The 22,903-nt window shown below is 39.0% G+C and overlaps 1 protein-coding gene across 2 annotated transcripts in view; it reads right to left on the bottom strand.

Annotated features, from left to right (window-relative positions):
- TDP1 (tyrosyl-DNA phosphodiesterase 1) overlaps positions 1-22,365 on the bottom strand; it is a 51,428-nt gene extending 29,063 nt beyond the window's left edge. The window contains exons 1-12 of one of the 2 annotated variants that reach the window (XM_074821569.1): positions 22,263-22,365; positions 20,944-21,494; positions 19,395-19,438; positions 18,664-18,719; positions 17,531-17,627; positions 15,351-15,385; positions 12,979-13,071; positions 11,153-11,323; positions 9,489-9,567; positions 7,601-7,786; positions 6,757-6,805; positions 3,673-3,739 (exon numbers count right to left, since the gene is read on the bottom strand). In XM_074821569.1, the coding sequence (XP_074677670.1) occupies positions 3,673-3,739; positions 6,757-6,805; positions 7,601-7,786; positions 9,489-9,567; positions 11,153-11,323; positions 12,979-13,071; positions 15,351-15,385; positions 17,531-17,627; positions 18,664-18,719; positions 19,395-19,438; positions 20,944-21,490 (1,424 nt within the window). In that variant the 5' untranslated portion in view covers positions 21,491-21,494; positions 22,263-22,365. The remainder of the gene's footprint in view (positions 1-3,672; positions 3,740-6,756; positions 6,806-7,600; positions 7,787-9,488; positions 9,568-11,152; positions 11,324-12,978; positions 13,072-15,350; positions 15,386-17,530; positions 17,628-18,663; positions 18,720-19,394; positions 19,439-20,943; positions 21,495-22,262) is intronic. The other variant, XM_074821570.1, reaches the window with a different exon arrangement.
- Between the last annotated feature and the right edge of the window lie 538 nt (positions 22,366-22,903).

The raw sequence follows: 22,903 nt of genomic DNA, 5'->3' as shown, positions 1-22,903 counted from the left end.
ACAAAAAGCCCAAAGTAAAATACAAGACCAGTTACTTTGCTCAGTAAGCATGACAGCATATGTCAATATAACAGTTTCAGGCTACTTCTAGTCAAATTGGCTTAGCACATTTTAAGCTATAAACTTCTCATTAGAATGCAGCTGGCAGAGGATGTACAGAGGACCGATCTCATGTTGCCACAAACTTCAGGCATATTCAATCTCAGAGATAAATATGGTAAGTTAAATGAAACTAGCTTTGAGGAATTTTATGGAACAAAGCCACAGCTGAAGCAGAATTTTTTTTGACAGTTAAGAGTCCATGGTACCATGTAAACTAATACCTTTACCTCACCCCACACTTGAGTTTTTAGTTTAGAGTAGGTACTATCAGAATTTGAACAGTTAAACATTAAAGCCTTTTTGCTAGTTTTTATTCTTTTACACTCCTAGGACTAGAACTCCTTATCACTAATACAGCTTACCTCTGACTTTAGACCACTAATCCTGACATTTTTATCAGTAACTTGCTTCAACTTCCTCCCTCACAGTCTTTTGTGGCATTTCAGTCAACAGCTTTTCTTTTTTCTTTTTAATTACACAGCCCCCAATGTCATGATTAGGTGCACTGAATTAAAGATGTAATCTGCTTTCCAACTCAAACTGCAACAGCTTTTACCCATCCCATCCCTCTATTTTTCCAATAGCTATTTTTGAGTTTCACATAATTTGCTTTTTTGGGAAAGGAGGAGGGGAAAAATGTTCTCTACCATGAATAAGGTATCTTTTGCATTAAAAATACTTTGCAATGAAAATACTTTGCACTCACTTGCACTGTACTACAAAAATGAATGCTTACAAGCTGTTGCTTTTATATGTCCTTAACCAGTTGCAGAACTTCAGAAGTAAATTTTTAAACATTTGATAAATATTTGCTTTATTCCACAATATATTTTTGAGTTTGAAAAGACGACTACACGGCAATCGCAGCGCATTTAGCTGGAACCCATACACCAAGTATCAATTGCCATCGATGTCTGATATTTCTGGCACAAATAAGGTAAAGGAGCAGACACAGGCCCCTTTACAAGTGGAACTACTGAGACAGGGAAGCCAAATAATCCTAACATCCTGAAAATTAATCTGTGCAGACACACTCAACCCATAAACAGAGCCAGGAATAACTAATTTTCTACAATACCACCTCTTTCATCATTTAGTTCTTAGTTCAAATAGTGAACAGGCTTTCCATCTCAAGATACTGGCAACAAGGCCTGAGCATAGTTAAAACAACTCACACCATTAGTCTCAACCTTAAGAGAACAGTAGGTCCTTTGTGCAAATGCTCTATAGCTCCCATCTTTTATGATGTTAGGGGAACAACACTTTAATTCTTTGAACTGAAAAGAAAGATGTTCTTCAAAATTCTACAGGCCTAAAGAACACAAAGCTCTACTACAGCTACGATTATCGACTTGTCAAGAAGAAGTCAAACTCTGTCAAACCAACTTCTTCCATTCTTGGAAAATAAAAGTCTGACAATGTAACTGCACAAACACAAGGCATGTGGTAATAAAAATCAATTAAAATGAGCATTAAAATACAATGTTTTATGTACTGTTAAAGCTAACCAACTGTTTCAAAAGTTGTAATTAACAGAAATCATTAAGCATTGCAAATCTCTCCTTATCAATCAATCCTGAATACTGAAAGGAAAATACCAGCAACCCTACCAGAGAGAAAACAGCAAATTGCATCATTTGCACAGTAGCTAATCTAACAAAGCAGTCTAGTAATCATTCTCTATGATCAGAAAAGTGAAATCAATAGTCACCTTGAGAAAATTACTTTGAGAAATTAAAATTCAGAGCTGCATTATAGGTTAAATACACTCAACTAACAGAAGAGATAGAAAAGCAGCTCACAGACATTATGAAAATTGTATGTGTGGGGTAGAGGTTTTACCTCTTTGGGTGAGACTATAGGACAGCATTCTCCAAACCCATTAATCTCTTACTTGTAAAAAGGAGCTATTCCATCTCTTTTACTCTAAGTATAAAAGTATTTATCTTTCAACTCTGATAGGATCCCTAGTTTCTTGCTAGTTCTGTATTATCTTTCAGTGAGGTAAAGACAAATTCCTCTAATCGCTCTACTGCCCAAAGATTTGCATTATGGCAAATCTTTAAAATAGCTCATCTTATATTTAATTCTATTGAAATAGGACCTATCATTTTCTGTGTCTCACAGATAAGAAGCTGCTGTATGTCACCTGCTTTATGGTAACAGCTTCATGCAGGCTCTCTTCAAGGGCTAGTGTCTTATGTTAACTGCAGGGCAAGAATCTGCATCTGGGGAGTCACTACAGAGCAGTTATGCATGGTCACTCATCATCTGCAACCAGTTCAACAGATGAATTGAAAACAGCCCTTTTATTGCCAGAGCAGGACCCTAGTATGCCCAACAAGACCTGTATGTGGGTGTTTTTCCATTGAACAGGAATAAAACAATGAATGATCTCATTATCAAGTAACATTCTGTGCACTAAAGAGACTAACCAAAAATAGGTTACATTTTTCTTCCAATAAGATTCTCATGAGGTATATGCTTATAGAAACTGAATTAAGGCTGCACAAACACCCCCAGTTCTATATCTCCTCACTTTTTGAATCATGACTGAACAATCTTGAAGTCTTGAAGGTGTTTCTAGCCTTCTTCCTTTGCTGAATGTGCTCAGAGGGCACACTTCAAAGGCAGGAGAGACAAAGCCTCCTCACATGCTTTCTCTTCCAGTTCCATGCCTTGGACACTGACCAGCAAGGCTCATAGCAGCAATTCACTCCAGGACAGAGGATGCTCTCTGCAACTAGCAATTGCATTCTCAGCCCTCTGAATATATATACACAACTTTACACATTCTTACTTAGACATGGCTAAAGTACCTTACCAGAGCAACTTCCACCTGCAGGAGTTAAAAGTTTCTGGTGACAGGAATGGGGTGCTGTGGTCTTGTAAGAGGTTATGAGATTTAATTTTTTTTTTTTTTTTGATCTGTGCAAAACAACTTTTCCCATTGTTCTCAAAACATGCTTAAGTTTTTAAAGATTCAGCCTGAGGGAGACATCTGGTATGGAATGTGTCAGACTGTTAGAATTTGACAAAATTAGTAGCACGTGAAAATAGAAGTTCTTAATGGAAAACATCAGTCACCTTTCACAGAAGATGTTATTACCATAAGGGACCAAGAATTTTTGCAGCAGGACTGCTTCACTCAAAAACCAAACAAAACCAGCCTTTCTAACACTATTGTGGCTCAGCTGAAATCCTGTTAATACTGAACCACAAGTGGGAAAGTGAAATACAACTGTAAATAAAAAAAAATAAGGGAAAAAAAGAGGAGTAACATTATTCCAGTTCAGAAAAGGAAAGCTTAAATAGAAGTTTACAAAATCCAAAGTCTGGTAGTGTTCTCCATTAGTAACAGTATCCCGTATCATCTTTACAGGTAAATAGCACATTTTGACTATGTTTTAGCAATAACACCAGCAGATAAGGAACCAAAGGCTTTTATTTTAAGGAGTTTAAGACTATCATGCTTCTGACCACTTCGCCTTAATTTGGTTTTAACACTCAAACATTACAGCATTGTAAGTTTAAACACAGTCTAAGAAAAAACAACTGAGTTCTACTTACTGAAAATAGGAATGCAACCACAGCTGTTTCTGTGCTGTCTGTATACTGTACGGAAGTGAGCCACCAGCTTAAGGAAAAAATAGAACATGTATATTTGTTTTTTGAAAGACATTCTAAAAGCAGGAAGCATCTTCGGGAATAAGCTATCTGTACTATCCTCATGACTTATTTTCAGAAAATGGTATATAGGGTTTTTTTTGTCATTCTTATAATTTAAGAAATTCCTAAACACTAGGTTGCAGATTTACACTAGGAAAAAGAGAAATAGTATACAGTCTATAGAATTAAGTCCTCTTAGATGATAGATGTTTATGGGTAATTTTTTGTTATGATACTGCTTGATATTAACAGATTAAAATCGTTACCCATACAATCTGGAGGGAATAAAACAAGCAACTTTCAGAAAAAAAGACAACCAAACAGAATTATTTTTAAGAGCAAGAACTTCTCTGATTAAATTGTATTTATATTGATTTGGTCTTTGGCTAATGCATGTTGTGATTTCTTGAAATGGATTTAACAAAGAAGAATCAGCATGAATTATGGTAGTGTAGTGTATTGAAAACATGAAAAACCCACTGCATTGAACCTGTCCTAGAAGACCTGTTACAAAAGCTTTACTACTCTCAGGAATGCAGTAACTGCAGGAGTCCACAGAGCTGTTCATTTGCACAAATATAGAGTTATGTAATTCACCAAGTCATTTCATTATATGAGAGAAATGAGTGAGGAGTCATTGCGCAGATTGCATCTCTGGCTGTCAAGAGTATCAACTTTGCTGAACAGATGCTGTAGACAACCAGATGTATTTTAAGAGACCCTAACTTACTTGTGGGATATCATAGATACCTATAAACTCACTAGCTGCAGTTTCTACATATGTCCAAACACTGCTCAATTCAGAGGGAAGATAGAGAGCTGAAAGCATTCCTGCTAGCCCCGTGTTCAAATTCCACCAACTGTTAGAAGAGTTCAACAGCTGCTCTACTTCATACTACATAGGAGCACAGGTATCAGGCTTGGAACAGGAACGCATGTTTATGGATTCAGAGATGTCAAAGACTCACTGAATCGAAGTTGGAAGAACCCTCTGGAGATCATCTAGAATAACTTCCTGCCCAAAGCAGAGTCAGAGCATGTTGCTCAGTCGTGTCCTGTCAGGTTTTGAGTATCTCCCAGAATGGAGACTCTACAACCTCTCTGAGCAATCTGTTCCATTTAAACATCAGAAAACAGTTTTGCTGTAAGGGTACACTAGAATCTCCTGTATCTCAATTTATGTCCATAGCCTCTTGTTCTTTCAATGGTAACCATGCAAAGAATCTGCCTTCACTTCGCATCCTCCTATCAGGTACTTATACACATTGATAATATCTCCCAGGAAAGTTCTCTTGTCCAGCTCTCTCAGCCTCTCCTTGTATGACAGATGCTCCAATCCCTTACTCATCTTTGTGGCCTTTTGCTGGACTTGGTTCAGTATGTCTATGTCTGTCTTGTACTGGGAAGCCCACAACTGGACACAGCACTCCAGATGTGGTCTTGCCAGTGCTAAATAGAGGGGACTGGTCACCTCCTGGCAACGTGCTTCCTAATGCAGCCCAGGATGCTGTTGGTCTTCTTGCCACAAGCATGCATTGCTGGCTCATCTTCAGCTTAGTGACCATCAGCACTCCCAGGTCTTTTTCTGCAAAGCTGCTTTCCTGCAGTCAACTCCCAGGGTGTACTGGTACCTGGGATTATTTCTGTCCCAACACAGTACTTTGCATTGCCCTCTGTTGAGCTGCATGAGGTTCCTGTCAGCCCATTTCTCCAGCCTCTACAGTCCCTCTGAATGGCAGCACAATCATCAACCACTCCTCCTGAGTTTGTATCATTTGCAAACTCACTGACGGTGTACTCTGTCCCACCATCCGGGTCATGAATGAAGATATTAAATGCATGACCCCAGTATCGATGCTTGGCACACACCACCACTGGTGGCTGACCCCCAGCTGGCCTTCGGGCCATTGATCATGGCCATTGAGTCCTGACAGTTCAGCCAGTTTCCAACCCGCCTCACTGTCCACTCATCTAGTCTGCACTTCATCAGGTTGTCGGTAATGATGTTGTAGGAGACAGTGTTGAAAGCCTTATTGAAGTTAAGATAAACAACATCAGTGCACTCTTCTCATTCATCAAGCCAGTCATCTCATCGTAGAAGGACATCACGTTAATTAAGCATAATTTCTCCTTTATAAATCCATGCTGACTACTCCCAATCACCTTGTCCTTATGTTTGGTTTCCACAATTCTTTGCTCCATCACCCTTCCAGGGATCAAGGTGAGACTGACAGGCCTATAAGTTTCCCCAGATTCTCCTTCTTATCCTTCCTGAAGACAGAAGAAAATTTCTTTCTTTCAGTGCTCAATCTCTTCCAATTGCCTTGTCCTTTTGAAGACTAATCAAAAAGGGCCTCACAGTCATCAGACAGCTCCCTCAGTATGCATGGGTGTAACCCACTGCGTGCTTGCTTTTGAGAAACAGAATGGATTTACTGCGTCAGAATACTATGGTACCTCTTCCTCTCTCAGGTTGGCTGGGGTTATGTTTTCTATACAAATAAGATTGACTTCACGAACACAAACATGGAAAGACTGAACAGAACAATTGTATATTACAGTATTAAAAAAATGACTGATGAGTAGTGAAACATCTTATTCTCCATTGTATCTGATGTGCAGGATGACACTGCAAAGAAAACAAGAACTTGGCACACTCAAACCTGAATTTTCTGCCAAAATTAAAGTATGACTAGAGTTAGAACAGTGGGCAAGAGCTATTTTTTCCTATACAGCAACATATGAACGTGGCTATACAGACTTAAACATTATATACCAATGCCCACAAAGCTTTTTCTATTCAGTCACAATAGGAGAGCTAGAGTCAGAGCTCCAGTAACAGTAATAAAAGGATTCTACTGCCACCTACTCTACCAAGTTCTCAGCAAGACGACAACTTCAGGTTCATTCAACATCAACCACTGAAGTCATTTTGCAGGACATTATGACCACAAAAAGCTAATAAACAGGGGTTCATCTGCTTACCAGGATAGCCTTCCAGACTCTGCCTCACATTGTTCACAGTAGGATAAACCTTCATGGAGGAGGGAAAAAAAAAAGTAACTTTAATAACACACTAAATACAGAACCTGTCAATTTTCAAACAAAAATCACCTTAAAGAAAACTTACTTGAGGAAAAAAAACAAAACATTAAAAGCTTCATTTTTCAGAATGAAGTTACACCGCAGCTTAAAACTAGTTGTGTGCCAGTAACAAAGTCTTTAATATTTTTAGTACTCATGCAGAGCTTACCAAATTCAGCTAGCAAGACTCAAACAATCCTGCTTCAACCACTTCCATGGTGGTCAAAGTAAGCTCTTAACATTAATTTATGAGATTTTAGCCTCATATCTCAAATATGAGTATGCAGGGGTAATTAGTATACAATAAGGGCATAGTTTGACAACATTTTCTCCTTGATTTAACAAGCTCCTGCCATAAACATGTTTCTGCTCCTCCCCTTAATTGTGCTAATAACCAGGTTAGAAGATAATTTGGTTTAGGCATTAATCACTCAGGGTTCAATTACATCTCAGTAGTACAGATGTACTACATCTACATTTTGCATCTACAAAACTCAATGGAAGACAAGCTATAGAATGAGAATATAATTTTGATTAATTATATATACTCTAATGTCATGAAGATGGAAATCATAGTACATTTTCAGAGTATACCATACAAGAGTGTCACTAAGTGGCATCCTTATGATTTCAGGATGAAAACTACATTAACATCTTCCTAATGTTAAAAGCAAACCAATGAGTGAGATTTAAACAACAAAGGAATAAACGTTAAATAATGGTCACTAGCATCTAAAAGACATACCAAATGAATTGGAACATCACATTTCAGGAGAGATGTCACGCTGCTGCCTGCAGCCACCAGGCTCTCCTGGAACTCTGAGCACAGCCATTTGGACCCATCAGCTCCCAGTGAACCAATGCTTGAGAACTGTCCAACAACAGGCCAGGATTCCTGTGCTGGTATTGACGAAGCGTGCTCTTTCAAAAGCTAGTGAGAGAAATTGAAACACTGTTAGACTTCAACAGGGAAAGAATATCTTAATTAGTGGTTCAGTATCACTTCTGATACCTCTGTAATTCACTTCTGACAGTGGAAGAGATTAGCATTCATACTATCTATTTAACTTTGCAATAAAAAAAAAAGTCATCAGGCTTTCCAAATAAACCCACTGTTCCTTCAAGAGAAGATCAAACATCACAAGTTTTATCCAAAAGCACCAAAGCCAACCATTAAAAAATGGGTAAAAAGAATGCTAGCAGCTCGTCCTAAAAACATGAAACATTAGCTTCAGAAGTCACAATAAATTAAACAACTAAATCTTTTTATATTTGGTGGTTGTTGGCCATAAAATTCCTCTCATATTCTAAAGCCCCAGCTACAATAGAATCCTACAATAAGAGGGTATAAAAGAACAATTGAAGAGAAAATTAAAATAATCCTTTTAGAGGAATTCTTTAGTTGTGAATAGAATTTCAAGTCACATTAAAACCAGATGGATATAGGCACATATTAAGTTGTATGTAGTGGCTACACTTCTCCCCCCTCGAGAGAGGACACATAACTAAATGGCTTGTGTAGTGTCACCAGGTCTATCTGCATTGTCACTAAAAAAAAATTAATCTTTTTAATCACAGAAACATTTGCCACAAGAGCATCTTTATCCTTTACAGGCTTTTTCTGTTTTATTTTTTCATTCAGTGTCTTACTAGGCAAAAGAACGTGCAAACAACATATATCAGAAAGGGCAACCTCTTTACAAGCAAGGGGAGGTCTAAAACAGTGACCCTGTGTTGGAAAGCAATGTGATAAGACATTTTGTATGTCACTGAAGTTTGCCATGAACAGCATTAGAATTCCATGTAAAATTCATGACAGAGTTTGAAATAATGCCACTTCAGCAGGACATACAGGTTAAAAGCTCCCCAATTATGACAGACATTTAACAGGTAACATGAAATAGCTTACGTGATTCTAAATAAATACTGAAAAAGAAGGGGCCCTACAAACTTGAGATATGCAATCTTGTATGACGATTTACCATTATGGTTTATCTAAATAATCTAAATTAAAAAAATCCATGCTCCTAATTATTTATTTGATTAAAAAATAACAAGAAGAAAATCAAGATCTTAGAAATGTAGTAAACAAAACTAAAAACCTGACTGAATTGATGACATCAGCTATGTGCAAACTGGTTTTAATTTGATGTTTTTTTGCCAGGTCATTAGGGAAAGAGAAACTGTAATAGTCTTTAATGTTTAAGGAAATAAAATAAGCCTGTTCCCTATCTGCAGGGAAGTCTGTATCAACAAATTTTTCCTCAGTGAGTGCTTTTGAAAGAAGTTATACTTGGTTCCCAGTCACAGAAGACTGGATTTTGATAGTGTCACACTTGTTAGAAACACCAACAGCAGACAGGAAGTCATTTGAGTGATGGTGACTCCTCAGGTATCTGTAAGCACACAACAATTCAGACCACAAGGTGACCATGGTAATGCCCAGGAATATTATGTGCAAAGTCTATGCTGTCATAGGTTTCAAGGTTATGTTACTGCTAACTTAAACTGTAACAATGTATTAAAAGATTGCTGATCATAGCTGGAAAAAAATCAAAGGAACTAAAGAATGCTCTCCAAAATTATATTTACAGTTAAAAGGATATTAACAAAAAAGTTAATAGTTTTAGTACCTTTCTGAGCCTAAGATGACCCCACTTTTCTTTATCACTACCTTGATATCGTCCAGGGGTAGAACCAAGCAGATACACTCTACATAAAGAAGAAAACAACAAGTTATTTGCGGCTCTGGAGTGTTTTGGTTTGTAAAGTATTTAGGTATTTAAGCAAAACCTATCAGCAAGATTGAACACAGAAGTGCAATCAGAAATATTTAATCTTTCAGTAAAATTTACAATATAAAGAGCGGATTTTCAGGGGCATGATTTATTATTAGCATTCTATATGGCTGTCAGGCACCATCAAGCTGCTCTACAGTATAGACAAGAACTGCATTTACTTCTGCGTACAAAAATGCAAAGACAGACGCTGTTAGCAATAAATGCAAATAGTTTGCTTGACACACAACTGGGCACGTGATTGAGTAAAGCCAATCTATTGCTACATCCAAATCAACAGATTCAGGTATGAGATTTCATTTGCGCACCTAATAGTTCAGATGCAAAGTACAGCTTTTTCAACTGTCTTCCTAATAATGGTTTAGAACCTGTTCAACTTTGTCCTGAAAGCAGAGAAGATACCCATGCAGAGTCACAACAAACAGATGCTTTAAGCAGCTGTTCCTTACTGCATCTCAAGCCTAGTTTTATCCATGAATGAATGTCCCCTACATATTTTATACGGCAAGGAACCAATCTTTATCCTAACAAGTGACTCTTCCCTAACCTGTGCATAAACTCACATCAGCTAGGGCTCAACCAACCTGTCCAAGCTCACACAGGCAACCAAGTGAGTAAGAACAGCAGCTCAGGCTGTTAGCTCACCTGACTATAAGGTACATACTTTTTTTCTTTACCCCCTCATATCTTGTAAGACTCCACGTAAAGAAAAAACACATTTTTTATTTAATGTATTAAACTAGACAAGGTTTCAGTCTATTTCCACCACAGTTTATGACCTTTTTCAGCTTTTCTTTGCAATAAATTTTTGCCAGCTTGTAAAACTGCTATTAAGCAACCAAGGAGATTTACACTTTCTGAAGTAAATACTGTATTTCAGTGGAAATGCAAGATGTATCTAATAGAAGTTAAGCATCCTGAATTATTTTAAGCAGTATCAGCAATGTGATATTAGAGAGAAGTGTTTCAAGACAAAATATATTATTAACATAATGTCTACCAGACACAATCTGTGCCTGTAACAGGCAAAATTCTATACATATGTATATGGATTGAACTTTGCCTTACACATACAGAAGCCTATTCTTAACAAAGTCCCCACTACAACAACCTTTGCTTACATGATCCTTCTTACATGACAAACCCAATACAATGCAGTTTTTTCCACTGCTAATTTTATTGGAGCAAATATTTAAGACAGACTGACTTAAATGAAACTCTGAATCCCTATTACTTACAGCTACCTTCTGTCAAGTTACTGATGATGCACCCTTTTTCATTCCTTTAAAATGTATGTTTATAAAACTCGAAGTTGGTTAATTCAACATAATCTCCATAAAATAGATTTTAAAACTGCCTAAAGTTAGACTTATGTTTGAACACTGAAGTCTGGAATAAGGTAGTGTACAAAACAAACCCATGGTCTAACAGATCCTAACAGAGATGTTTAATTTTTTGGAAAAAAGCACGCAAGTTACTATAAACACAAGATAACCTACCTTGTCTCTGATAAATCGTGTTCTTGAATCAGGTCTATCCATTCCTTGAGTGTAGGAGAATTGTAAGCCATCAGGTAACTTATTAGGTCAGACTTGAAATTTGTTTCAGATTCACCAGCAGAACCAGTTGTTCCCTGAGGTAGCCTTGGGTATAAAGGGCTTAGCCATATTCTAAAAACAAAGCCACAAAAACAGGGACACCACACATTAACACATGGTTTTAGTAAGTGATTAAAGCACATCTGAAGGTCCTAAATGAATACTAGACAGATTTATTGTGATACTAACTATAAAGTGACTTGCCTTTACTTTACAATTACAGAATCGTCAAGTCTTATACTCAATACCATAAAACTAATACTTTCAAATGAAAACAACTATCTCAATACATTTATCCATGCATATGTTTACAGCTTTCAGCACTGTTAAACAGGCCAGGCTCACCAACCAGTAGTCCTTTCATCAAGATTTTCTGTATGAATAGAACACTGCAACACGTTTTGCTAAGCTACTGGTTTGCGTAATGATAGAGAAAAACACCAGAGTGTCTGAAAGTTTTGCATAGCTTGAAGAGTAGCCCACAATAACTTGCTCTTCAAAACTTCCATCAGAATAAAACAGGGTGGGCACTACACAGGGAAAACATCTAGCATTTCTTTCTAGTCACACATGATTGTAGCCATAGAAACCAAAGGTTCTGCATTATCAACTTTATGTGTTGATATGATCCTTTGTAATTCAGAAGCCTATGAAACAGAGAAAACCATGAACCCTCATATGGGTGATACCGCATATTACTGCAGTGTGCAATGCTAAAAAGGAAAATGTTTTTCATGTTTGACAAATAGGGCAACTTGTTAAGCATCCCAAATAGATATTTTCTTGCATTCTTGGCTTTCTGAAAAAGCTAACTGACAAAAGATACTAAAGCCATCCCTAAGTAAAAGATTTAAAGACAAAAAATCAGTGGTTGTATTTCTGCCACTCAAAAATCCTTATAAGAGCTTGTCTTGGACAAGTGAAAAGCCTCAAAACCTTGCCATATTTAATGGCAGCAAAATGGATGTCGAGGTGACAGTAAGTTCTGAAAAGTCTTTTTCAATTATTTTGATGAAGAAGTCTTATACCCTGAGTTACTGTGGAGACCTAACTAAAAAATGCTCCCATAAAAATTGCCAAGACAACCAGAGGTTGAAGGACCTTGTATATTAACATGTCACTTTGTCCTATTTTTTGTGCTCTAAACAAAACTATGTCCCAAGCTAGCTGTTAAGTTTAAAAACTTCTACCAAAAAAAACAGGAAGTAAATTGGTTCCAAGGGAAGGATACTGGGTGGCTACTGGGCCATCTACTGTATTAAGGAACCAATGGTGCCTAGAATTTATCAGGTTACATTCTAGATACAGTCACAGCAGAAGCAGAACATTTGCACGTTCACTATTTGTGAACTATTTGTGAACTATTTGCACTATTAAGATAATTTTTAAATAGCTGCTTCAGATTTATATAGAGTACTTTATAGCTAGGTAGTTTTTTCATACAGAGACAGCATGGCATAATAAAAGATCTTAAATTAGTCAGACTGAGTTTAGGCTAACAGCCAGCTCAGGACATAATTTTATTTACAGCAGAAAGCAACCAGAGTTCAGGCTTAGACAGTTAGCACCATTCTAGGTTTAATTTTTTTATTTGCAGGATAGCTCTATTTTAGGAGGGTAAGACTTGTAGCACCAGACCATCTGACCTAGTATCCTGTCTCCAGCAGTAGCAGATACCTATGGAAAGTATTAAAGTGAACACACACCTGCTAGAGATTGTTGCTTACCCCTGAGTTTTCTGGTGCCAATCTTCAGCAATAAGATTGGATGTATGTATCACAACTCGAAGACCTTCTTCGTATAACAACAACATCATTTTCCTTAAAAAAAACCCCATACATATAATTTAATCTATTTCAAGTACACTGAGAGTAGGAGATAAATTAACAATTCATTAAAATGCTCCAAGATAATTATTTTTCAAAGGATTTGTTCTGCATAGTACACTTAGACTTCAATTCATGGGCATGCCAAACTCACATGGCAGTCATTAGACTATCCCTACGAATTTTGTCAGTAGCATCATACAATATATTCCAGAGTACAGTTTAACATCCCATGTAACTGATTTCCCAATGCAAAAATGAATACTTGCAGAACATTTTCTATATTTGCTATGTTTTTCAGATAAACTTATTCCTTTGCAGATAGTAAAAAAAAAAAGAAATAAGGAACACTAAAAGGCCTTTGCTTATAGCTGAATTAATTAAAACCTAGTTCTTTTAACAGACAATTTTTAAAATAGAAGGTAGTATGTAGGTAACTAACCATCGAGATGGCAAAAACCATATTTATCTACCATAAACTCAAGATACAGCACAAAGGAGTTTTAAAACTAGTAACTGAGTTAAAAATGACTGTATTTTTTGTAACATAAGTGCTCAGAATTTCATATACAAGTTTTCAGTAGTTGTGTAAAGACAGCATATCCATATGACCCTGAAGGATGAAATGGTTTCCACAGAAACCAATGCTCAAGAATGAAAGCTGTAAAGAAAAACATGTTTATCTTCATCGCTGTCCCATGGCAAGATAATGCTACGCAAGTCATCTCAGGCTCAAATTTAGACAATGATTTATTCAGTAATTTCCGCTTTTAATGCTAGAGTTCAGCAAACTAATGTTAAAGTACCTGTACATGCCCTCCTGTGCTTACTGCATAGTTTATGCAATATGCAAGACTCCCTAACTATTAAACAGTCCCCCCATCTGTGTTATGCCTCAATCTAGGCACAAATTGAGTCAACAGTAAAATAAGTATTTTACAGCAAAATAAGGTGCAAGATTAAGGTATACAGAAGCGATAACTGACCAAAACATCACTACTTCAAAAAAAAAAAAAAGAAATCACTGATGTGCAATTTAAGTTTTACATCATACAACAGGAGTAACATGAATTTAAGTCTTTATATTTGATGGGATAAAATCTGTTAAGTTTCTTTTGGAACAAAATTGTTTCATTACCCACTAAGATCTGATTTACTGGTCTGATACTCACTTGTGTTCTATCTGCAGCGGATATATTCAGAAATACACTACTCGGAACAACTCTTTAAAATATATGGTTAAAGAACTGCAGCATTTAACATCACTATCACTTATTTATCCCAAAGTGTGGTGGAAGAAAAAAAAAAAAATTTGAAGTTGAGCATACAGCAAATGAGTGCTTCTGCTTGAACTGCTTAAGTGAAAATAAGCTAAAGCTTTAAAAATGATCAATTTGAAAAACAACCTCAATTCCTTTTATGTCCCTCACTAAACCTGAGGGAAAAGCAAGACTAATTTTTAAAATGCTGATTTCTTTCTTTTATTTGCATATTCTTCTTCAAACAGGCAATAAAGAGGTCAGTATGCTTTAATGTTGTTTTACAACGTTTTAATGTAATGTCATGTTTTATAGAACAAGTTATACGAAACAATTGATTAAAAAATACTGCAGTGCCCTGAAACCAAAGATCTTTGCTACAAGACATAAATCTGTTATTTGTATCTTGCAGTAGACAAAATGCCCTTTGTGACACTTCTATAATATCAAATTAAGTATTTTATTTGAAAAGACCCCAAAATTCAGTAATTATATCCAGATCCTCCAAGTTAACTGCAAAAACCGAGCAGTAAATCAGTGTTGTGTCTGACTTGCCACTGACTGATCAAGTCTGCATTACACTTTTGGTATTAAGGCATGAGTTAAGAGCCAGGACCTGCAGTTCACTGATGTCAATTGTCTAACTTGCACATCTGATATCTACTTAATAGTTGATTCATTTCCTTAAACTGGAACAATCCTATCATCTATAAATACAAAATAATTAAGGAAATTTTTCTTTAAGCCTCAGCATTTTCTATGAAATTATTTCATGGCTTTAAAATAACTTGCAGATAAATGAAACATACACATAGAATATGAAAGATACTACTTTAGATTTTCATCAATACACATTAGGCCTTCAGAATTATGTTTTCACAAGCAGTAATAATCTATTTTCCTATCCTATAAAGATACTAGACACTACTTAGCAGTTCAATCATGTTAACTGCATGTACCAACACTGTGGTCATCTTTAGAAGTGGAGCTTTCTGTTTCATAGCTGTTACTTACGTATGGTGAGTTCCAAATGCAATATCCAGCTTAGCCTATAAAATTAAAAAGTTGATCATTAAAAATTCCTATTGTGCATTCCTATATGCAAGAATGTTGAAGAAAGAGAGATGCTTCTTAATTTTGTTTCATTTCACTGCTCTCTAGTGGACAGATCACAAAATACATTCTTTTTCCCCTCAACACCTTTAAATGTGCTCTCTAATTTCTTCTAGAAGATAGACTTGCAACAGCAATACAACTCTTTGCTGGAACTGTTCCAGCAGAATTTCAAGTTGAACAGGAGCCAGCAATGTGCCCTTGCACCACTAACAGTGTCCTGGGCTGCATCAGGAGGAGTGTTGCCAGTAGGTCAAAGGAGGTGATCCTTCGCCTCTATTCAGCACTGGTGAGGCCACACATGCAGTACTGGGTCCAGTTCTGGGCTGCCCAGTACAGGAGAGACATGGCCATACTGCAAAGTGCAACAAAGGGCCACTAAGATCATTAAGGGACCTATGAGAAAGGCTAAGAGATCTGGCACTATTCAGCCTGGAGAAGATAAGGCTCAGAGGGGATCTGATCATGGTGTATAAATACCTGAAGGGAAGGTACAAAGAAGGGGGAGCCAGGCTCTTTTCAGTGGTGCCCAGTGGCAGGACCAGAGGCAATGGCCACAAACCAAAACACAGGAGGTTCCCTCTGAACATCAGGACACACTTTTTTTACTGTGAGGGTGACTGAGCACTGGCATGGATTGCCATACGAGGTTATGGAGTCTCCATCCTTGTAGACATTCAAAACCTATCTGGACATTGTCCTGGACGACTGGCTCTAAGTGACCCTGCTTGAGCAGGAGAGTTGGACTAGATGACCTCCAGAGGTCCCTTCCAATCTCAACAATTCTGTGATTCCGAAGTATACAATGACTGTTACAAGCAGCTTAATGGCTAACATTGGAAAGAAAAGGACAGAAGCCAAACAGAAATGCTTTTTTATCAGTGCTTTGCTCTTATTAAAGAGTATTTACAGCACAATTTTTAGGGAGAGAATGAAATGCTAGTTACAGGTGTTAAGAAAATATTTTTAGCCAGTGATGGCTCCAACATTGTGCCTAGTTAATACGGGCATGGAGGAGAAGATGAAAACACATTTCATTTTGGGGTGCTAACATAGCAGACTAGCATGTAGACTACCAGAAGAATCTGAAGCAGTATACTCAAATAGGAAAACCATCACAAATGACATTTTCCCCTGCTACTTACTATTAACTGCACTGACAAGTTTCTCATATGGGACATATTACACTCAAATTCTTGTTGTGTGTGAAAAGGAAACACTATACACAAAACCATGAATCTATTGTTAGTTTACTTGAAATCTTAATCTAAAAATTGTTGCTACTCCACAACTTAGTGCTAACTCCTGATTATCACAGCACATAGCAGCCCAGAAATCCTGGCCTCAAGCACTCACTATGTCTGGCATTAATACAGCGATTTCTAGGAAGCTCAGGGTTACCAGACTGCTCAAGAAGGAAGAAAATTCCAAGATCATCCTCCTCCTAACAAAGAGTAAGATATCCCCATGATCTATCATATATTCCACCCAGAAAAATACTGAAATACTGGCAAGTTGCCATAACCACATCACTCCCTCAGTGCTGAAGCCAGTAACTTTACAACTCAGGGACAGCAAGCATAACATGTAAGCATAACATCAGAGAGAAAATGGCATGTGCCAGGAAGTGTGCTTATAGCAATTTTAACAATATTATGGCAACTATGTATAACAGCATTTTGTGTAAAACATACTTGGATGAATAATAATTCTCTGATGAGACTTAAGATTACAGTGTGACTGGGACTAAGTCCTGCACTTTACACAAAAGGTGCTTCCTTTTCAGTCATTACATGAATTTGAGTGTAACATGTTAGTGGAGAAGGTGTGCAGCTCTTTCTGTGAGCTCCATGGCACTTCTCTGGGCAGCTGTTCCATGCAAACCTTTTGTGGGTGACAGTCTACCATAATCACAAAAGACCAGGAACCATGTTCCTATGGTCCTGGTAAGTATATTCCTTCAAGCATAATAGTAAATTCTTGCCTTCCCATATAAGGTGTGTCTCTTTTCATTCACAACAAGATTTTGAGTGCAACAGATGGCTTAATTTCAACCAGAGGGTAATACACATGTTAATTACCTGACAAAAGCTGATGTTCTCATAAGGGCGTGCTTGTGCAAGCAGTTCAGCTTTGGATTCTCTCTTTTCGCCATGAACTATTAACAATGGCTTCTTCCTTAAATAAAAGGAGATTACTATTAAAACATCAAGTGAATTAGTAATCAAGTCTAAACTATTTCTTCCTGTAGTTATGACTTTTGACCCCTAAATCTGATAGATTTTAGTGCCATCTTCCTGCTGGGCTATATGCCTTACTACCTAACTCAAAAAAGCAGTAACTACAATAGAACCTCTAAGAGAAAGACACTAGAAAACTTTAATGGAAAAAAAAAAAAAGGAAACAGAAAGGGCAGAGTAAATCAAACACCAAAACAAAAACTAATAATACAAGATCTTGTAAGGAACTCTTGTGTGTATAGCTGGAAACAGACAAATAAAGCCTCTCAGAAGTATTGATATATACATTGTGGATCTAAGACAATTTAATCATTGTCACCTTACAGAGAAGATAGGAAGAATGAGAGGGAAAAGGAGGGGGCTAAGTCTATTCTGGCAGTAGTTTCACTTCCTAATACTCTGTTCTACTGCCTTTCTAGTAAAAAGCAAAAAAACGAGAGAAAACTGTACATCATACACTCACTTCATCTGCAGTAGGCTGCAATTATCAAGAAGTAATTTCAAGCAAATGTAAGAACTGCTTTCATGACAATGTCCAGCAACCACAACCATACCATATCCATTGACATATCATCATGATCGTTTTCGCATAGTTTTCTTGTGCCCTTCCTACATTCCCTCCTTCCTCTTGGCTCAGTAAACTGTATGGCAAAAAGCTTCCTGTTCCATCTTTATCGGTCATCTACTGCATTGTCATCATAGCCCACACTGGGACCTCCTAAGTGTTAATTAATAAAAATCAGAAACCAGCCATACTGAACTCTGACCATTTAAGTCTTGAAAAGAGGCAAGAAATCAATAGAGAACCACCACTGTGGAATAAGCATACAAGGAAAACCAAGAGTCAATGCATACAATTGGTAACAGTAATCTGCAACCGCAAACAAGTGTTTACCATCCACTTGTAACAGGAACTTGCAATGAACAGAATGATTTGGAAACTGTATCATTTCATCTTTGTAAGATAAACATACCTGAATTCCTGTGGATACTGTCTTACAAGCCATCCCACATCTATACAGTAGTTAAACTTGTACATAAGAAAAAGAAAACTGACTCATTAACAAGAAAAAGCAGAGTTTGTCAGAATGATGAACAGCAAAAAAGTTTCTTACATAAAGTCAGCACTCAAAACCACTTACATCATTCAAAGCATGTTTTAAAAACAGGTGTATTTTTGAATTTCACATGGTTTCTTTCGTGTCTCTTACTAATTCAGGAATGAATTTAAGTTATTCAAAAGCATATATTAGTGGTCATAACATTTAGCATGCAGAAATTAAAAAAAAAAAAAATCACATACACATAATGTAAAAGCTTTGGCTCAAGAACCATCTCTGCCATGTGCTTATACCAGGAATGATAGCAAAAGCCCTATGGAATAACAAAAGTATCATTCCTAGATTGCAAAGCTTTTTTCTTTCAAAAAAAATAATTTACACACACAGAAATACACATTTTTCAGTTGCACATTCCCCAAAAACAGTAGACAAAGCAGTCTTATAATTGCCTGAATTTAAACAGACCATGGGATGATATTTACATTTCACCAAATTGTTGTACAGTTGAAAACATTTACAGAATTTCCTCTGTATTTTAACAAAGTTCCCTGCTGATATCAGCTACATGGCACAAACATGCATTTCTAGTTTACAGTTAAAGGGAAATAAGCAAGTGAAATCAATCTGGCAAACAGAAAACTCACCTGGGCAGAAGACATGAGAGTCCCAAAAAGAGGAGACAAAATATCTATTAAAAACATTAAAGCATAATTGAGTAAAAAAAAAGGTTCAAGTAAACATTTCACATCTTGAACAGTTTGGTAACTACCACAGCACAAATGCCAGATTGTTCACAGACTTGGTGTAACAGACATTCACATTCAAGTTTACTGTTCTGAATATTCAAGTCACTGTTTCTCCTGTGAAACCCTTATGGTCTTATGTTTATAAAAAACATTAATCCTCTCAAAGTAGAAAACAAATTTTTAACTCATTAGGAGAAAGACCAAGATCATATGGAGAAAGAAACATCTCCCCGATAGAGCTTGAAGAACTGTGGCAGGGTATAAGCAGTAAGGACATAGTTAATGCTTAAAGACTCAATCTGTAACAGGTACATGTATCTTCAGTTCATTCACAGTAAGAGAGAAAACTGAGCTGACTGAGAATTTATAGCCTCAATAACTGAATGACAGCAACTTGAAAACATATCCTACAAATATCTTCTAGGATTGACAAAATATTTCATGCCCTATCTCTACAGAAATGTGTTTTTTCAGGTTAAACAAACAAGAATTCAGACCCTCCACCAGCTCAACTAACACCTAGCAGAACAACTACTCCTAAGAGAGGACAGGCCAAAAGCCACAATGAATTCACAAAGCAGATAAAGATACAGCAGTAAAGCAACTGAGGTCTCTGACACCAGGCTGCCATCAATAATCACTGCTCATAGGGAGCACATGAGGTTGAGGAAAAGTTACAAGCTAATTGTATAGGTCTTCGGTCATTCGTTCTCCTTCAAAGAACTACAATTTTTTTCTGCCTCATTTTATTGTATTTCTGTGCATAAATCTGTTATTAATCTGTTTCTGATTCTGCCTTGTAATGTATGAGATTCCATTTCTGCATGAGGGGATGTTTACAGGTGCACAGAGCTGTTCCCCCTTACGTCAAGCTACAACTACACAGCATTCCTGAAGCATTGGTACTGTACACCAAAAAAGTCGTTCCATCTTGACTTGCACTCATTTCTAATAGAACTGAAATGGGCCCTCGAATCCAAGCCACAGTACTATCTTGCACTGCATCAGTAGTGAATTACTAGGTCCAAACCACTCAGCAGCATTAAGACAAGTGCAAACTCAGGGAGAATGGTCAGGCACCCCAGAAAAGCAGTCCTTTAAGCGCCATGAAGGCAAGCAGTTTTCCCCAGATTAACTCCCAGGGAAAGCAGCAATAAGAAGCACCGTATTGATTTGCCCTGGCTAAATGATTAGATAAACATTAGATTTGTGCAGCATAACTCAGAAGTTACAACAGAATCAGTATCAGCAAAGTAATGCTTTATACACTTCTAAAAGAGAAAGGCAAAGATAACAGAACCAATTCCTACAATTTGCACATTTAGAATATGAAGCCCCAGCTACCCCAAAGAATATATGCATTTAAAAATACCCACAAACTAAATATAAGCATTCTTTTGCAAACAGGTCTCCCAAAAGCCCACTTCTGTAGAAGCCACTTGTTCACCTTTTATGTGCAGGGCTCCAGAATTATAGCTCTGTTCAATGCCTGTGACTTTAGTGAGAAAAAACCTGAAAGGATTCCCGCCATTCAACAAATCCCAGGTATCTTGGGCTTCACCGAGTGTTTCATTATACTCCTCTGCTTGCTGATTCTCTGAGAGTTCATCATCTCTACAAAGATTCAGAGCGTGTTCTTTCGGTGCATCACATTTTTCTTCTTTCTGTGTTTCTTTGTGGGCATGCTTTTCCTGATCTTCAGGCTCTTCATCACTACTAGAAAGACACCAGCCTAAGCCTTCCTGGCTAGCTCTCTGTTTTCCTGCTGGAGGTGTTTCTGTAGAAAAACTTTTATCACCGAGCTTCAGAGGAGAAGCTTTTCTCTTGTGAGCAGCTTTCCTAGCTTCAGAGCATGGATATTGTGGCCCACTTGTTCTGCCACGTGCAGCATCCAATAGTGAAGATGTAGAGGGTTTTTCACTATCAGAATTCTCCTCTGTACTTTCATCACTGCTAGATACTGTCCATTTTCCATGTGCACCTTCCTGAAGCATGTTCCTAGGGATTAAAAAACAACACCATTTTTGCTACACTCAAGTCTTCCTCCCTTCCTACTTTCCATTTGCTTATTACCAGAGAGCTTTGTTTTTCGTATCTGGCAGAATCTCCATGCAACTTCCCGACTCGGAAAAGTTTCCCCGCGCACAAAGCTTATTTGTTTCTGTGCCCAGGAAACAAAGAAACACGTGCAACGGGAGCAGCCATCAGCTGGGAAACCGCTAAGGTGGAAACCTGCACACGGAAAAGGGGCCACGATAGGGGCACGTAGAGGAAACCCTTTCTAGAGTCAAAATAATAGTTTGCATCACACAGATATTTCTCATCCCGATCCTAACGTTTAGGGGTCTAGCGCGCTCTGCTGAGGGGACACAGAAGCGGGGACTCGAAACAGGGCCACCCTTTCCGGCCGCCTCTGGAGGCCCGCAGCCCCCATCCGCCGCCCCCCACGTCCCAGGCGAGGCCCTCCGCCGCGGGCTGCGGGAGGCTGGTCGCCGCGACCGCCGAGGGCCATGCGGGCACCGCCCCGCGAGGAAGGCAGCGCCGCCGCCGCCGGCCAGAGGCACGGCGGCGGGGCGGGGCCAGCGGCAGCGCGCGGCAGCCGCCGCCAGCCCGCCCGCCCGCGGCCGCCACCGGCTCCAAGGGGCGCGAACCAGCGCGCGGGCTACGGCGCCAACGGCCCCCGTGGCCGCTCCCGCCCGTGCCGGGACGCCGCTCGCCCCGGCCGCCAGCGCCCGCCCCCCCCGGCCCGGCAGGGCAGCGGCTCACCTCTGGGGCTCGCCTCTGGGGCTCACACCCGGGCTGCGCGCCCCAAGCCCGAGAGGAAGAGGAGAAGGCCAAGGCCGAGACGGAGGCCCGCGGGTACCACACGCATCACGGCCCCGCCCCGCCCCACCTCCCGAGCCAATGGCGCGCTTCTGATTTGAGCCAATCGGCGCCGGCGCCGCTCCTGCTCCGCGGGGTTTGGCGGCGGCGCGTGGGTTGCTAGGCAGCGCGGGGCCTGCCGCCGCCGGGGGCCGCGCTGCGCGCCCCTGGGGTCCCCTGGCGCGGGGCGCGGCAGCCGCGGCCGCCGCCTGAGGGGAGCCTCCCCCTCCGCAGCCGGGCGGGTGAGGAACCGGAGGGGTCATGGGTCCGTCCCATCGGTGTCCGGTGATGCCCGAAGGGCTTTCCCGGCCTGCCAGGGGCGCACGGGCTTGGAGAGGCGCTGAAGCGGCTCTGGCATCTCTCTCAGGGCTGCTAAACCGGCAAAACAGTCACGTCTTAGTGACCTGAATTAATCTAATAAGCCTTTATTTGACCTTATTATTAGTTTAGGGCAGGTGCAATATTTACATAATCGTTCATTCAGCTCAGTGTTAATTACTGTGTCTGAAGTGCCCCGCTAATGAGGTAACTGCGTGACGACTTCA

This window comes from Strix aluco, chromosome 4 (assembly GCF_031877795.1).
Source record: "Strix aluco isolate bStrAlu1 chromosome 4, bStrAlu1.hap1, whole genome shotgun sequence".
NCBI classification, from domain to species: Eukaryota; Metazoa; Chordata; class Aves; order Strigiformes; family Strigidae; genus Strix; species Strix aluco.
This window is presented reverse-complemented; position numbering and strand designations above follow the sequence as displayed.